The 19471-nt window shown below is 38.2% G+C and overlaps 1 protein-coding gene across 1 annotated transcript in view; it reads right to left on the bottom strand.

Annotated features, from left to right (window-relative positions):
* LOC115210297 (reelin) overlaps positions 1-19471 on the bottom strand; it is a 254404-nt gene that overhangs the window by 87366 nt on the left and 147567 nt on the right. The window contains exon 31 of the mRNA XM_036501881.1: positions 638-908. Within this exon, the coding sequence (XP_036357774.1) occupies positions 638-908 (271 nt within the window). The remainder of the gene's footprint in view (positions 1-637; positions 909-19471) is intronic.

Raw genomic sequence — 19471 nt, 5'->3', positions numbered from 1 at the left:
TGCATTATCTTGTAGCTTTGAGGTCTCAATGATGTGATTATTTATTTTTAGAATGACATTGTAGGGTTGGTGTGAGAGACCTGATCTGGCTTGTTTGAACATAAAACAGAATATTTGGGCCAGATATGGTCAGCTTAAATGGTAAAAGGGAGAATTAACGGTATATATATATACATATCTGAAGTAAATTTGAATAAATTTGGAACATATTGTACATAACCCAGACAAACATTTTCTCCTAAGTTTAATTTTCTTCAACTTCCTAGAAAGTTTTCATCAACAATATCTGCAGAATAGATTGTCTCCCACAAAAGGTTTCCATTAAAAAGAAGCCAAATAAAGTAATTGCAGTTAGAAATAAGTTTTAACTGATGTTTCAGTGTTCATGTAGTTGAATAATGGATTTTTATGAAAGTTAATGACCAACTTTTATGATTATATATGATCTCAAATTCTAAATTGCATAGCATTTTTTTTTATACCACATGATTGTATGTAGATATCAGCTCATTTAAAAAATCAGATAGAAAATTAATTTATTAGTTATTTTTTTAAAATTTAAAGTTTGAACAAAATATTCAGGCACAATAATAACTCATTAAGGTAATTAATAATATTACATAAAATCAATACATACATTGAGGCAGGAGGAAGATAGATAGTAATACGAGTCCAGTTGATATGTTGTTCTGAAACATATTGACTACTTAAATGGTAGCCGTTACAAATAAACTTTGGTGGTGCACACTCATCTATAACAGAGTGCCACGTCTTGCCTGTGTCTATAGAATATTCCAGCTTTACACTGTATAATGTGTTGTATAGAGTACCACAGCCCATCGAGATATCAAACTGGAGGAAAGTGGAGGGTGTTATGTGGTAGTCCCATGTCTCGGCATATCGTTTCTCTGTAAAACAATGCAAAGAATTGGTATGCATAATGTGCAGGTAATTAAGAAATTTGCTTTACAATCATGTAGTTTTTGGTTCAATCCCATATATATATATATATATATATATATAATATATATATATATATATATATATATATCTCTATACACAAATTCTATAATTATGAGCATAATTATAACTAGGGTTCAGCAAAATTTGCTTCAACACATACCAAAATTTAGAAATAGCAGTTAAAATACTACTCTTCTACCATATCTCCCAGACATCAATACTCCACAACTCACGCCAGTAAAGAGAAAAAAATAATGAATCCACCTGGCTTTGATTAACTGTATACGCGTTTTGGGGTTAAAGAGATGTAAAAAGATGTAAAATTATATTTCTACTCACTTATTCCTTCCTCAGTACAGTATTTCAAATTTTAAATTTGAGAGCACTGACAATTAACATACGTACTTAAACAAGCGCCATCGAACACCTGCTTTTTAAATGCCACTGTCACAGACGCCAGTCTCTTTACCTGTGTGAGTTGTTGAGTATTGCTGTCTGGGAAATATCATATGGTAGTAGAATAGTATTTTAACTGCTATTTCTAAATTTTGGTATGTGGTGAAGCAAATTTTGCTGAACCCTAATTATAATTATGCTCATAATTATAGAATTTTTGTATAAGTTTACCGATAATGGTTCTTTTAACATACCAAACTACTTGGTAAAATTATTAATTGATTAATTAATTTTACCCTTTTGTGCCCGTGCTAGTAGGGTGCCAAAAGCACCATCCGAGTGTGATCGTTGCCAGAGCAGCGAACTGGCTTCCATGCCAGTGGCATGTAAAAGGGCACCATTTGAGCCTGATCATTACCAATGTTGCCTTACTGGCATCCAGCTGTAGAAACACTGCCAAATCAAGATTGGGACCTGGTGCAACCATCTGGTTCACCAGCCCTTAGTCAAAATCGTCCAACCTATGCTAGCATGGAAAGCGGATGTTAAACGATGATGATGATGATATATGTATGTATGTATGTGCGCGTTTTTGTGTTTGTGCTACCCACTGCTTGACAACTGGTGTTTGTTTGTTTGTTTTCATCTTTGTAACTTAGTAATTCAGTCAAATAAGTACTGGACTTAAAAAATAACTGCTGGGGTCAATTTGTTTGACTAAACTTCAAGATGGTGCCTCAGCATGGTCGTAGTCCTATGACTGAAATAAGATAAAAGACTAAAGATTTATGTATGTAGATTCTTAATTGAAGAATTCTAGTATATCAGTTGAATTAGAGCTATGTCTGAAGTATTGATGGCTGTGTGGTTAAGAAGCTTGCTACCCAACTAGGTTCAGAGTTCAGTCCCACTGTGTGGTACCTTGGATAATTGTCTTCTTCAATAGCTCTGGGCTGACCACAGAGAATCAACAGTAATTCCACAAGGAATGAATTTATTTGGTCACTTTCATTTATAATTTTATATTCTTTTATTTGTTTCAGTCATTTGACTGTGGCCATGCTGGAGCACCACCTTTATTCAGACAAATCGACCCCAAGACTTATTCTTTGTAAGCCTAATACTTATTCTATCGGTCTCTTTTGCCAAACTACTAAGTTACGGGGACATAACCACACCAGCTTTGGTTGTCAAGCAATGGTAGTGGGACAAACACAGATACACAAACAAAAACACACACACGATGAGCTTCTTTCAGTTCCTGTCTGCTAAATCCATTCACAAGGCTTTGGTCAGCCCGAGGCTATAGTAGAAGACATTTGCCTAAGGTGCCATGCAGTGAGACTGAACCCAGAACCATGTGGTTGGTAAACAAGTTACTTACCACCCTGCCACTTCTGCACCTATAGATAATTGTTATAATTTTATCTTATCGCATTCATATCATTACAGTTGAGTCACATTTAACAAGCTCCATCTGCTTTGTTCATCATCATCGTTTAATGTCTGTTTTCCATGCTAGCATGGGTTGGACGGTTCGACCGGGGTCTGGGAAGCCAGGAGGCTGCACCAGGCTCCAGTCTGATTTGGCAGTACTTCTACAGCCGTATGCCCTTCCTAATGCCAACCACTCCGTGAGTGTAGTGAGTGCTTTTTACATGCCACTGGCACAGGGGCCAGAGGAGGCTGGCAACGGCTATGATCAGTTGGTGCTTTTTACATGCTACAGACATGGAAGCCAGTCAAGTTGGTGCTAGTATCAATCATGTTCGGATGGTGCTTTTTATTTGCCACTGGCATGGGGATCACAACTACAGTTTCCATTTGATTTTTATTTGATGTACATAGCTCAATAGGTCTCCTCAAGGACAGCAGGTTGCCTTACAATCCAAGGTAAGTGCAGCAGGCCATCCTGCAAGCCATGAACTCACTTCATTTGTTGGGTCTTTGAAGTCACAGCATATCTCCAGAGGTCTTGGTCTTTTGTCATTGCCTCTGTGAGGCCCAATGTTCGAAGGTCATGCTTGACCACCTCATCCCATGTCTTCCTGGGTCTACCTCTACCCTGGATTCCTTCAACTGTTTGGGAATGGCACTTATTTACACATCTCTCCTCATCCAGCCGTAGTACATGACCACACCAACGCAAAGTTCTAAGTTATTAATATTAAGTACCACAAAAATAAAATCATTACCGATCAACCCTTTTGATATCAACCTGTCTCAGACTGCTTATGATTCTATGATATGAATTTTATGTTTAAAAGTGATATAAACGAAAACTTTCGATCATAATTTCATATCAATTTACATCTTGAACACAAGCTTTAATAATGGAGTTATTTTGATAAATTTTGTTTCAAAATTAATTGAAACAATGACTGTGTTTTTAAACAGAAATATAATGAAAGGGTTAAAACTTTTCTTGGTCCAATTCATGTGGTTCTTGACAGAATAAGTAATGAATGGACTTAAATAAGTAGTTCAATAATAAATCAGCAGATCAAACAGCAAACATCTGCAGAAACATATTTAACTAATAAATACTCGGTGAGTATTTAAAGGGAAATTTGGCAGGCTGGTCATTTGCCCACTGACATTTGTTGATGCTGCATCAAAGAAACCAAAGAAAAAGTAGCCAAAGAAAAAAGAAGAAAGAAAAAACACACACTCAACACCAGAGCTGAAGACACCACCAAAGTGGTGGTGGTGGTGGGAACCATGTTGAAAACAGTAGAAGAGTAGGGGGATGAAACTGGATGTGGTTCCTCCTTATGATGTCTAACCACTGGATCCTATAAAGGAGCTGTTGAGGCAGTGAACCATGAAATGCGGTTGGAATTCCTCAGATATACTAATAGGGAAACAAGAGCCTTGTTGTTCTCAAACTCAATCCTTCCTTCATTGGAGAAACATTTGTTTTATTTACTGGCACCGGCCACCATTGCTTTCACCAGACTAGCTTTTTCTTTTTTCTTTTAGTTATTTAGTGTTTCAAAGATTTTCATGGGTACAGGGCTGGATTAAGACCCATCGAGGCCCTAAGCACTTAAAAGATTTTGGTGCCCCCATAAAAGATTGTTATTCAAAATGTAAACAACAACAAACCATAAAATAATTTTTTTACTTTTCAAAATGAAACAAAACAGTAAGAGGGAAAATAATGTTTATTTTTGTATACTTCCACTTTATTTATACTTGAAAAGTTTCCTCCTACTTTTCTGAATTGCAAAGTCTTTGATCAGATCCTCAAAATTAATCTTAGTTAACACATCTACACTTAGCAGAGATACAGCATCCCAAATATTATTTTAGCAAGTTTAAAGTGATTTCTTTTGTGCTGTAAACCATTTACTTTTTCTGTAGTGCCCTTCCTTCCTTTGATGCCCTAAGCACATGGTTATTTTGCTTAATGGTTAATCCAACGCTGCATGGGTAATAGCTTGTAACTAACTGGCAACCTACATGGAGACAAGATGCCTCATAACTGTTCAAAATATTGGAAATTAATGTAATTCCCATTACATGTAATTTCCATTACATGTTACATGTAAATTATATTACATGCAACAACAAATATGAGGTAAGAGGAGAATTAATCAAACAAACAAGTCACAGTTGTATTTTTCAATGTTATATCTTTTACTTGTTTTGGCCAGTGGTCTGTAGCCATGCTGGAGCAGTGTGTTAAAGTGTTTTAGTCAAACAAATCAACCTTAGTACTCATTTCTTTGTAAGTCTGGTACTTATTCTATTGGTCTGTTTTGCTGAATTGCAAAGGCACAGGGACATAAACAAACCAATATTGGTTGTAAAATGATGTGGGGGACAAACGCAAAGACACACACACACACACACACACAACAGCAGTCTTCCACACAGTTTCTATCTTTCAAATTCACTCACAAAGCATTCATTGGCCTGGGACTATAGTAGAAAACACATGAAGGAGCCCTGCAGTGGAACTGAACCCAGAATCATGTGGTTGAGAATCAAGCTTCTTACCACACTGCCAAGCCTGTGCCTATTCAAAGCAATGGAAATTAGTATAAGTCCCACTACACTGCAATGACAAGTGTAGGGTAAGAGGAAAATTAATCAAACAACCGAGTCGTAATTGCATATGGAAAGTAATTTAGATATAATTGGATAACAAGTCATGTAGGATAAAACAAGCAATATTCAACATCCCTCCCTCATACCGTGTTGTGAGATCAAGTTTAATAGAAGCAAGCCTTGCTTTATCCAACCTGACTCAGGATTGATAAATTAGATTAGAGGAGATATAGCGATGTAAATTCAACCATCCAGTACAAAATTTGGCATTGCGCATTATAGAAAAAAATTGATTTTTCTAGAAACTATTTCTTTTTAAAAATCAAAACCCTGTAAATAATTTCCTATTACCAGAAAAAATAGAAAAAAAAAATAATGAAACAAATTAAAAAAGAAAATCAAATCAAAAATTTTCTTTGTGATTGATATATAATTAAATTATTTAATATTAAACAAAAAAAATCAGCTTTCTTCTCCAGTTTAAAGGGTCAAGAGATTGTGTGAATATTGAATCTAGATACCAAGTTATTAGGAAGTATTTTATGATGAAATCTTTTAAGTTCTAGACAATTTTCTTTGTATTGATTGTACTTCTGCTTGAATGGTAGTAATAAACAAGATAATTCACAGAGTAAATATTATGAATGTATTTTATGGATCATATTAATATTGCCAAAATCAGGTCTTAAATTGTCCTCTCACACAGAAATCTAAGATTTATATATTATTTAGCCATATAAAGGAGGGGAAAAAAGAGTGGTGAGTAAAAGAAATAATATTGTCTGAACGACATGCTTTACAACATTTAGTTTGTATCTCAGTACTGTGAGTTCAAATTCCAATTGGTTTTCACTATATTTTCTGGCATTCTGAGATAAACATCTGATATACTGGTATTGATTCCAGTGACTACATTCCTCTCTTGCAGACTTGAAGTATTGTGCCAATGTAAGAAATTGGTATTGCTGCCTCTCTCTCTCTCTCTCTCTCTCTCTCTCTCTCTCTCTCTATATATATATATATATATATATATATATATAGAGATATATATATATATATATATATATATCTGTGTTTGTCCCCACAACATTGCGCTGGTGTGTTCACGTCCCCCGTAACTTAGCGGTTCGGCAAAAGAGACCAATAGAATAAGTACTAGGCTTACAAAGAATAAGCTTTGGGGTCGATTTGCTCAACTAAAGGCAGTGCTCCGGCATGGCTGCAGTCAAATGACAAACAAATAAAAAGAAAAAGAAAGAAAAAATATGTGTGTGTGTGGTGTGTGTGTGTGTGTAAACAGTTTGAATTAGATTCGCCTTTTAATTTGGAGGTTTCCGAAAAAGATTTCTAATATTGATTCTTCATATTTTGCTGGTAGTTTATAGGCATAAATTTGTGAATGTGAAAATAATACTTGTATATGATGTGCTGTGAATTTATGGAAAGAAAACCCACGAAACTCAACAATTTTGTTAAAAATGGAGAAGAGAAACTATTAAAATATCATCATCATCATCGTTTAACGTCCGTTCTCCATGCTAGCATGGGTTGGACGGTTCGACCGGGGATCTGGGAAGCCAGAAGGCTGCACCAGGCTCCGGTCTTATCTGGCAATGTTTCTACAGCTGGAGTGTAGTGGGTGCTTTTTACGTGCCACCTGCACAGGTGCCAGGCGAGGCTGGCATCGGCCACAGTCGGATTGGTGCATTTTACGTGCCACTAAGAGAATTTTAATTCATGCAGATGATTGCTTCATACAGAGATATAAAAATCATGAAAATTCATGGTTGAATTGAATTAATTAAATTAATTGAATTAATTGAATTGAATTAATTAAATTAATTATATATCACTGTACTCTTCAGTGCAAGAAGTATAAAAAAAATTTTTGCAAAGAACTTGAGAAAGGACGGTTATTTGAAAATATAGTCTCCTTACTCATCTGTAGAGGGAACGTCTCTGAAACCTCTTTTACTTATATTTTCAAATAACTGTTATAGTTTTTAGTTATAGTTAATACCTGACTGGATTCGCATATTTTTTTTCTCATAAGGATAAATATGTAGGTGCAGGAGTGGCTGTGTGGTAAGTAGCTTGCTTACCAACCACATGATTCCGGGTTCAGTCCCACTGTGTGGCATCTTGGGCAAGTGTCTTCTACTATAGCCTCGGGCCGACCAAAGCCTTGTGAGTGGATTTGGTAGATAGAAACTGAAAGAAGCCTGTCAAATATATGTATATATCTGTGTGTGTGTGTGTGTGTGTGTGTGTGTATTTGTTCCCCCAACATTGCTTAACAACCGATGCTGGTGTGTTTACAGCCCCATAACTTAGCAGTCTAGCAAAAAGAGACCGATAGAATAAGTACTAGGCTTACAAAGAATAAGTCCTGGGGTCGATTTGCTTGACTAAAAGGCAGTGCTGCAGCATGGCTGCAGTCAAATGACTGAAACAAGTAAAAGAGTAAAGAGTATGAATCTCCTAGATTCTATTCTGCTACTTCCTTTCTCTACTTCTTTGTAAAAATTTTTTTTATACTTCTTGCAGTGAAGAGTACAGTGATATATGATTAATTTAATTAATTCAACCATGAATTTGCAGGATTTTTATATCTCTGTACGAAACGATCGTCTGCATGAATTAAAATTCTCTTATATATTTTAACATCTTGTCTCTTCCATTTTTAACAAAATTGTTGAATTTCATGGGATTTCTTTCCATATATTCACAACACATCATATACAAGTGTGCGTGTATATATATATATAATTATAAATAATGGCAAAAGATCGTCTAACCACATACTATATTTTTAACTATAAATACACAGCATGTTTCACACACTGTATTTATAGTGAAAAATATTGTATGTGGTTAGACAATCTAAAGTCTATTTTCCAGCAAATTGGTGTAGAGATTTTTTTTCTTTTGCCCTTATTTATAATCGTTTATAATTTTCACCTAAAAAGATATTTCAATATGGTGGACACTGATAAAATATTTTGTTTTGAAAAAATTTTATCCTTATATTAGAACTCTCTCTCTCTCTCTATCATCATTATCATCATCATCATCATTTAGCGTCCGTTTTCCATGCTAGCATGGGTTGGACGGTTCAACTGGGGTCTGTGAAGCTAGAAGGCTGCATCAGGCCCAGTCTGATCTGGCAGTGTTTCTACGGCTGGATGCCCTTCCTAACGCCAACCACTCCATGAGTGTAGTGGGTGCTTTTTACGTGCCACCCGCACGGGGGCCAGGCGAGGCTGGCAACGGCCACGAACAGATGGTGCTTTTACGTGCCACCAGCACGGAGGCCAGTCGGGGCTGCGCTGGCAATGCCCACGATCGGATGGTTTGCTTACTTGTCACTGGCACTGGTACCACAGCTGCAATTTCCATTGATGTTGATCAACTTCGATTTTGGTTCTGCTTTCTGATACCGGATTTGATTTGGTTTGATTTTGATTTTCACTTGCCTCAACGGGTCTTCACAAGTGGAGTTTTGTGTCCCAAGGTTATGTTCTCACTAGTCTTGCCGGGTCTTCTCACGCACAGCATACTTCCATAGGTCTCGGTCTCTAGTCATTTCCTCGTGAGACCTAAAGTTTGAAGGTCGTGCTTCACCACCTCGTCCCAGGTTTTCAAGGGTCTACCTCTTCCACAGGTTCCCTCAACTGCTAGGGTGTGGCACTTTTGCACACAACTATCTTCAGCCATTCTCATCACATGACCATACCAGTGCAAACGTCTCTCTTGCACACCACAACTGATATAATATATATATATATATATATATATATATATATATATATATAAAATAATATTAATAATATATAAATACATGCATATATGTACATGCCTACATCTATATGTATATATACATGCCTATATGGGTACAGGACATCAAAAAACGTTAAACAAGGAGAAAAACGAAAACATAAAAACAAAAACATGGAAACGAACTTTTTTTCAAACAACAAAAAAACAGAATACAAGACATACAACATACAATATATATTATTTATATTATTATACGATCGAACGCCACACATCCTTTTCCAAGTAAGTTTTATTTATATATATATATATATACATCTTTTCAATTGAAGGAATATTAGTATCACAATGGCTTCACTCAAATAGTGACAAACAAGATACAAGAATTCATGCACACTTGCACACATGCATATATATTCTCCCTCCCATATACACATATATACGCAACAGGCTTAATGTAACTCACAAGGCACTGGTTATCTAGAAGCAATTGTAGAAGACGGTTACTCAAGGTACTGTGTATTGAGGCTGAACTTGAAACCATTTGGTTGCAAACATTTTAACCACATGACCAAGCCTCTGTGCATGTGTATCTGTATGCATGTACATATAGAGGAATAAAGTAACATTATGATAAATATCCTAATTAATAATTTCTGTTTTTAAGCCGTAAAATAATCCTGTTCATAATTAGATAATGTTATTTTTAAATATTTCCTAAATGAAAAATTGATGCACACATACACACACAAGAAACATTAACAATAAGAAAAAAACAAAACAAAACAAAAAACATTAATGTCTCACCAAAATTAGAGCATCAATATATTGGCTTGGCTTGTTATTTTGAACACAACCATATATTAACGGACAGCTCGAACATAACTAACCAGGTATGAAATGAGAATTACTCTGTAATAAAACAGGAAACTATACTTTTATGCCTTAGATAATAACATGGTGCAGAATGAGTTTTGGAATGGAAATAACGATAATTTTTGCCTTGGTTGCCTAATTTCATTCAAAAATCCATATCAGCATACTGCTTTTATTTTGATTGCTTTCTGATTGCTGTTCAGTCTTTCATAAAACAGCCATTTTCAAATAATTTTGACAAAGTCAAATTTATGTTTAGCACTAAAGGATTGCACTTTAAAAAAAAAAAAAGTTCTTATTTTCTAGCTTAGTCAAAGAAGACAGATTAGGCCCATGGCCTTTTGCTGGGACTCCAGGACTTATGGGCAAAAGAAGAGGAGGAAACGTTGACAAATTGAGGTGCAGTCAACACAATGGGCTTTTCTCTGTACAGTCCCTGTACACAAGTATATTTATAAGAATTGGGCTGACCCAAATTTATGGCAGAAGAGACTTGAACTTTTGTATTCTTCGATGGGTTTAAATGCAAGGGCTGCATTCTGTAGTTTCAAAGCAAATCTTGTTTCTCTTTAGTCTCATTTGAAGATGGCTTCCACTGTCAGTTCTTAACATTTTTTACTCCTTTTTGCTGGAGAACTGCATAATTAGCTGGAAAACTAAACTAACACTGGAGTTGTTTTATCTGCTTCCATGTTCTTGTCAGTACAAAATGAATGAACTAGTGGGATAAAAGGGAAAAAATATCCTGATTGCAAGACAATACAGCCATGACACACATGCTATGCTTAGGATGCTAGAAGGCTATCTTTAATATTTATTCTTAACTTCCATATTTCTTATTTCTTTACTGCCCACAAGGAGCTACACACAGAGGGGACAAACAAAGACAGACAAATGGATTAAGTCAATTGTATCGACCCCAGTGCATAACTGGTACTTATTTAATTGACCCCGAAAGAATGAAAGGTAAAGTTGACCTCGGTGGAATTTGAACTCAGAATGTAGTGGCAGACGAAATACCACTAAGCATTTTGCCCGGCATGCTAACGTTTCTGCCAGTTCATTGCCTTTCTTAACTTCCTGTAAGATGACATATTATATGTGGCTGCATTGGTGAGGCTAGTTCTGAAATGCATAATAGCACAAGAATCATGCTAACATTGTTTACATTCATTTTGAAGAAAGTGAGGAACTCTCTAGTATAACAGAAAACTGATACTCGTATAATTTATTTCTGTTCTGTAACAGAATCATTACAAGATGGTGCTTTTGACTTAGAAAACTGTCAACAAGATGTTAAGAGTTAAGTGTTGTATGTGATGATTTAATTATTTTTTTTCTTAAGATATTTTGAAAGAAAGTAAAAATTTAAAAGAATTATAACATCTTGAAACACAAGAAAAATATAGGTTCAGGTAGTTAAGAAGTGTTTTACACCTCTATAGCTTCAGGTTTGATTCTATTGGATTGCCCCACCTTCTACTATAGCTTAGGTGGATCAGACCAATAAATTGTGAGCAAAATTTGGTAGATAGAAACTGTGCACAAGTCCATTGGTCTCACACGCACACACACACACACACACACACACACACACACATATGCAAAAGTGTATATGTGAGTGTGTGTGAGAACGTACATGCACACGTGTTTATGGTTGGATGGACCAAAAACTAATGTTGTGCATGTTATTATCATCATCATCGTTTAACATCTGCTTTCCATGCTAGAATAGGTTGGATGATTTGACTGAGGTCTGGTGAACTAGATGGCTGCACCAGGCTCCAATCTTGATCTGGCAGAGTTTCTACAGCTGGATGTCCTTCCTAACACCAACCATTCCAAGAGTGTAGTGAGTGCTTTTATGTGCTACCGGCACGAGGGCCAGTCAGGCAGCACTGGCAATGGCCATGCTCAAATGGTGTTTTTTACATGCCATCTGCACAAGAGCCAGTTCAGTGGTACTGGTAACGACCTGTCCCTTTATATTCTGTTAGTGAAGTAGTTTGACAAAAAGAGATCAATAAAGAGATCCAGATGCAAAGGTGACTCAAAACTACTGGGCAACTTCTCTCAGCTGCAGGAAGCTGCCAGAACCGGTCAGATAGAAAGCTGACTTCTATGAATTGTATTGTCTCTTGGGGTGTACTCCCTTGTCTTTGTTGTACTTAGGACTCTCTCACAACAATAAGTTTCTGTGCAATATTGCTGGATAGCTAATACTTTACATTGAATTCACCTGTCCTTTTGACAAGTATCTTGCAGTAGAAGAATTACATTTTTATCCCTGTTGGAAAAGGAGGGAAGATGATGAAGAGATGTCAGGGCATCTCTTCAAGTTACAGAAAGGTGAATATATGAGAAGTGGTCCAGAAGATTGAACAAAGTGAATGGATAGGTAAGTTCACAAGACTTCGTAAAAATTGTGTGTCCTACAGAAGTTCAAGTATCTTCTGCCATAAATTTAGGTCAGCCCAATTCTTGTGAATAAACTTGTGTACAGGGACTGTACAGAGAAAAGCCCATTGTGTTGACTGCACCTCAATTTCTAGTAACCTTCCTCACCAGGATAGTCTGCTGGTGATACTAGTTTGGTTGTCAATGACTTGACCATGTAACAAACTGTATTGGATTACATAGTATTAGTAGTTCTCAAAATGACTTGAGACACCTACCTACCTATCTATCTATCCATCTGTCTGTCTTATCTATCTATCTATCTGCCTACCTGTCTGTCTATGCATTTTAACACAGATGTTTGCACACTTATACATGCATCACATTGAAGGTATGATTGTGTTTGAGTTTAATCTTTTCTTATTGAAGAATTTGTCTTTAATATAACATATTTAAAAGAGAAGTTGTTTCATATATACTTAAATACATAAATATATGCATATGAATTTATATGTATGTTTGTATGTCTAAGCATAGCTACACAGATATGTGCATATTTTAATATTTCACTTTGCCATTATGATACCAATAACATGTATGAAGTTCATAAGATAATTGCTCATTCCTTTCCTTTGTTATCTCTTTTCTTATATATATATTCTTTTATTTGGTTCAGTCATTTGACTGAGGCCATGCTGGAGCATTGCCTTTAGTTGAACAAATTGACCCCAGGACTTATTCTATCAGTCTCTTTTGCCGAACTGGTAAGTTATGGGGACATAAACACACAAGCGATGTTGGGGGTATAAACACAGAAATACATACATATATATATATATAGAGAGAAGACAGGTTGATGTATGCTGCATACAAGAGGTAAGATGGAGAGGTGCTTCGGCTAGGGTCCTCACAGGCAAGGCACTTAGGTACAAACTCTTCTGGCAAGGTAACGTGGAAGGTGTAGGGGGTGTAGGCATTCTCCTTGCGGAGAAATGGGTGGATGAGGTCATAGAGGTTGTCAGGGTTTGTGATAGAGTGCTTAAGCTCAGGTTGGTCCTACAGAGTGGCACAGCTATGATTATCTCCGCCTATGCCCCACAAGCGGGACTACCAAATGATCAGAAGGACAACTTTTATGATAGCCTTCTGCAGGCTACTTCAAAGACTAGTAGCAAGGACCTCATCTTTGTAGGTGGAGACTTTAATGGGCATGTTGGGCGGGAATCGGGTATCTTCACTGGGGTATATGGTGGCTATGGTATTGGCACCAGAAATGATGAGGGAACTAGACTGCTGGAATTCTGTGATGCATGTAACCTTTCAATCTGCAACACTAACTTCAAGAAGCCAGTCTGCCACCTTATAACCTATCAGTCAGGAGACTCCGCTAGCCAAATAGACTTCATCCTCACCAGACAGCGGGATGCAGGGTTGCTCTTGAATACAAAGACCCTCCCGGGTGAAGAATGTATCCCTCAGCATAGACTAATCATCAGTGACTTTAAGCTTGAGGCCAGAAGGACTCCAAGAAACAAACCAATCCAGAAAAGAAGGATTTGGAGGCTAAAGAACCCTTCACATGGTCAGAAATTTAGGGACATACTCATCAAGAAATTTGATGAGAGGGAGGAGGAGCTTCAGACGTCAGACATAGAAGGTAGCTGAGAATTCCTACGGGACAGCTTGCTGAGTGCCACAGACCGAGTCTGTGGATGGTGCAAAGTCCCTTCCAGACCTAGAATTACGTGGTGGTGGAATAGTGCAGTAGATAAAGCCATCTGTAAAAAGAGACGGGCCTGGAAAGCCTGGAAGGATGGGGGCAGCAGGGAACTGTACCAGATAGCCAAAAGGGAGGCTGGGCGGCAGGTATACATAGCCAAAGACGTAGCAGAAAAGAAGAAGTTTGCCAATGTCCAGCGACGCGAGGATCAAAAGCTGAAGTATTTCGGATTGCCAGACAGTGTGTCAGAGAAAATAGTGATGTTATAGGAGAGAAATGTGTCCGCATGGATGATGGGGCACTTGCTTTTACTGCTAGTGAAAAGAAAGAGGCTTGGAGAAGCCATTATGAAAGACTGCTGAATGAGGAGAATGAATGGGAGGAGGAGAGCCTGCCAAATGTTGACCCAGTAGAGGGACCAGCTACCCGAATAGACAGCTCCCTTGTAGATAAGGCAATTAAGGATATGAAACCAGGCAAAGCCCCTGGCCTATCAGGAATCACTGCTGAGATGCTTAAAACAGCTGGCTATGTGGGCTATACCATAGTCACCCGCATTGTAAACCAGGTAGTTCACAATGGAGTCATACCCAATGACTGGTGCAGCAGCACCATAGTCAACTGCTACAAGGGTAAGGGTGATGCTCTAGATAGAAATAACTACAGAGGTATCAAACTGTTGGACCAGGTGATGAAGGTCTCAGAGAAGGTCATAACCCATCTCATTAGGGAGAGAATTTGTTTAGATGAAATGCAGTTCGGTTTTGTACCAGGTAGAAGCACCACTGATGCTATATTCCTGGTCCGACAACTGCAGGAGAAGTACCTAGCTAAAGATAAACCCCTCTACATAGCTTTTGTAGACTTGGAGAAAGCCTTTGACAGGGTTCCCCGTTCCCTCATCTGGTGGTCGATGCGGAAACTGGAGATTGAAGAATGGCTAATAAGGGCTGTACAGGCTCTATACAGAGAGGCTGTCAGCAAGGTTAGGATTGGCAACGAATATAGTGAAGAATTCCGGGTAGAAGTAGGTGTGCACCAGGGCTCAGCCCTCAGTCCCCTTTTATTCATCATAGTCCTTCAGGCAATAACAGAGGAATTCAAAACGGGATGCCCCTGGGAGCTCCTCTATGCCGATGACCTAGCTCTCATAGCAGAATCACTACCGGAACTAGAAGAGAAATTTCGGGTGTGGAAGCAAGGGTTGGAATCAAAGGGCCTTAGAATAAATGTAGCAAAGACCAAAGTATTAGTAAGCAGCAAGAGGTACTCAGCACACACCCCCTCGGGTAGGTGGCCCTGCTCAATCTGTAGGAAAGGTACAGGTAGAAACTCCATAAGATGCACCCAATGTAAGTTATGGACACATAAGAGGTGCAGCAACATTAAAGGGAAATTAACAGATAAGATAGCTTTCATGTGCGGCAGATGCACAGGGACAATAGACACAACAGACACTCAGAAAACAGATTCCATCACACTCCAGGGAGAGAAACTAGAAGTAGTTGATAGTTTCCGCTACCTGGGTGACCAAGTTAGTAGCGGAGGTGGATGCACAGAGAGTATCACCACTAGAATACGAATAGCCTGGGCAAAGTTCAGAAAGCTCCTACCCCTACTGGCAACAAAAGGTCTCTCCCTCAGAGCGAAAGGTAGATTGTATGATGCATGTGTGCGAACTGCCATGCTTCACGGTAATGAAACATGGGCAGTGACTGCAGACGACATGCGTAGACTTGAAAGAAATGAAGCTAGCATGATCCGCTGGATGTGTAGTGTCAGTGTGCACGCAAGACAGAGTGTAAGCATCCTAAGAGAAATGCTGGATATAAGAAGCATCAGATGTGGTGTGCAAGAGCGACGCTTGCGATGGTATGGTCATGTGCTGCGGATGGATGAAGAGAGATGTGTGAAGAAGTGCCACTCCCAAACAGTTGAAGGTATCAGGGGGAGAGGTAGACCCAGGAAGACATGGGATGAGGTAGTCAAGCATGACCTCAGAGCATTGGGCCTCACTGAGGCAATGGCGAAAGACCGAGATCTCTGGAGATATGCTGTGACTGCAAAGACCCGGGCTGCTTTCTGCAGCAATTCCACATACCCCCTACCCATTCAAAGTACCCCGGATCCCCAAAGTACCCCGGACCCAGTTGCCCCCGTTCCGCTGGCACGTTAAAAGCTCGAACCGATTGCGACCAATGCCGGACCCCCCGGCCCCTGTGCAGGTGGCACGTAAAAAGCACCCAATCCACTCACGGAGTGGTTGGCGTTAGGAAGGGCATCCAGCCGTAGAAACTCTGCCAAATCAGACTGGAGCCTGGAGCGGCCCCTGGCTTCCCAGACCCCGGTCGAACCGTCCAACCCGTGCTAGCGCGGAAAACGGACGTTAAACGATGATGATGATGATGATGATGATATATATATATATATATATATATATATATATATATATAGAGAGAGAGAGAGAGAGAGAGAGAGATATGATGGGTTTCTTTCAGTTTCCGTCTACCAAATTTACTGACAAGACTTTGGTCAGCCCAAGGCTATAGAAGACACTTGCCCATGGTACCATGAAGTGGAACTGAACCCAGAACCATGTGGTTGATAAGCAAGCTACTTACCATACAGCTACAAAGATAGAAAAAATAAATGAACACATTATGCGTGTGTGTGTGTGTGTCCATCACCTACACTACTATCATCTGTGTTACTTTACATTCATTTCCCATACTGGCATGGGTTGGATGAGTCATTATTACAGTCTGAGTCAATTCATATTTGGAAATACTACACTTCTAGATGGATCTGTAAACCTACACCTCACTTGAATTTTTGACTTTTGGCAGGGTTTCAATGTCTGAATGCTCTTCTTAACTCTAACCAGTGTACTGGATTTAATTTATGGTGGCCCCAGTACAAGAAGGTTATCATGTCCTTAGACAAAGTAAAGGCTCTCTCCATTATTTTTACCTCTGCTTATTGCTAACTCTTTGTAGAGTCTATTTTGTTAGTGTGGCAGTGTGAGGAAGGATGCTAGAAACCCAGCTGGAATAAAAACATGACCTGTCAAAAGGACAAATGAATCTAGTATATGTTCAACGACTCTCTGGAAATAGCATGGACCCTCAGAAATTCTGGGTTGGTGTCTAGCATGTTGAAAGACTGGTAGGAGTGAGGCACCTCTTGGCTTTTGTTAAAGCATGTGTCTAGAACCAGCTTGAACCTAGGCTATGTCTTCTCTAGTAATTGGTGGTTGCTTGGTCAGTGAATCCTCTGCAATGGTTGACAATTGACAGCAAGTCGGGTGATCGGAGACCACATGTGAACTTGTGTTCTCACTGAAATTCCGAACATGAACTTGCTCAACCCATCCCAGGTGAATGCTGCTGCATGTCCAAGTAAGTAAGTAAAGTCTATTGGGTGCATATTGTGATTACCTTGAGCCCCACAGGAGCAGAGAGTCCTTATGAGGGAGAGTTATGGGTACAGGATAAATAATAGAGAGAGGAGGATGTGTGATATAGATGGTGGTGGGGGAGTACGAATAGCAGATGGAGATTTAAGACAGATATATTGGGCAAGAGGTCCAAATCATCATCATCATCATCGTCTTCGTTTAACGTCTGCTTTCCCAATGCATGGGTTGGACGATTTGACTGAGAACTGGCAAGCCAGATGGCTGCACCAGGCTCCAATCTGATCTGACAAAGTTTCTACAGCTGGATGCCCTTCCTAACACCAACCACTCCGAGAGTGTAGTGGATGCTTTTACGTGCCACCAGCACGAAGGCCAGTCAGGCAGTACTGGCAATGGCCATGCTCAAATGGTGTTTTTTATGTGCCACCTGTACAGGAGCCAGTCCAGCAGCACTGGCAACGACCTTGCTTGAATGTTTATTCATGTGCCACCGATGCAAGTGCCAGTAAGGTGACACTGGTAACGATCACACTGGAATGGTGCTTTTTATGTGCCACTGGCATGGAAGCCAGTTTGCTGCTCTGGTAATGATCATGCTTGGATTGTGCTCTCAGCGCTTCACTAGCATGGAGGCCAGTCTTCGAATTTGATTTTGATTTCACTTACCTCAACAGGTCTTCACAATCAGAGTTTAATGTCCAATGAAGGAAAGGTACACATACGTGGGCTGGTCACACCCCTTAGCCTCATTAACCCCTATCATTTTAAAGTTTGTTATGTCATGCCTGCATGGATGAACCTTTTCTAGCATTTCATGTTGCAGCCATCACAGACTTTATCACCATTTTCATGAAGATCGGCCTTCTAAGATTAATCTTCACTACTTTATCCTTTCCCTTCCTAGGTGTTCCTCTTCAGGCTCCATCTACTGCACTTCTTTCTACATCTGTCATCCTGGACAGCTCATATATTCTAGATGCATCACAGCCCATACTACTTTTAGTTTTCTCTATTACAGACTACATCTGTTTTACATCCAGTTTTTCCTTACAGCTCATTTGTGCTCTGTTGTTTATGTACACACACATTACACATCCAATGGAGTATGTTCACTTTATTTTGTGTAATATTTGAAAATCCTCTGCATTCAAAGCCCATATTATACGAACACAAATAAACATATATACATAACTATATTTTTATTTATTGATATGTGCACACTTTTTATAGATATTATTTTTATATAGACATATTTTTATCATCTTTCCACATCAAAGATTACCCATTCACATTATCTTTGCTATAAATAAAGAATAGTGCCTTATGCTTTACAATTCAGTTACATGATAAAATTGAATGATGATAGGAAATAATCTCAGCATTACAATAAATAAATAAATTGCACAAATAATAATAATAATAATAATAATAATAATAATAATAAAGAAAAATTAGCTTGAAGTTTATTTTTATAAAGGTACATAATTTTAAGACATAATGAGTTTAGCAGTATCTTGTTCAGGAAAATTTAAAAGCCATTTACACCTCATGTATAAATGGCTTTGTGTAAATAAAGAAAAGTGCTTAAATAAAGAAATGATACCTTTATTACTTCGGATTAATTTTTTTTATTATCATTATACTATTTTATTATCATTATACAACCAAGATTATTTATTCCTTTATATATATAATAATACTAATAATAATAATGATATATTTATATAATATATTCTTTCATTCTTGTTTCAGTCATTTGATTGTGGCCATGCTGGAGCACCACCTTGAAGGGTTTTAGCTAAACAAATCACTCTCAGAACTAATTTTTTAAGCCTAGTGTTTATTCTATCAGTCTTTTTTGCTGAGTT

This window comes from Octopus sinensis, linkage group LG4, assembly GCF_006345805.1.
Source record: "Octopus sinensis linkage group LG4, ASM634580v1, whole genome shotgun sequence".
Lineage (NCBI taxonomy): Eukaryota > Metazoa > Mollusca > Cephalopoda > Octopoda > Octopodidae > Octopus > Octopus sinensis.
Note: the sequence above shows the minus strand (reverse complement) of the source record. Positions and strands in the feature narration are given on the sequence as shown.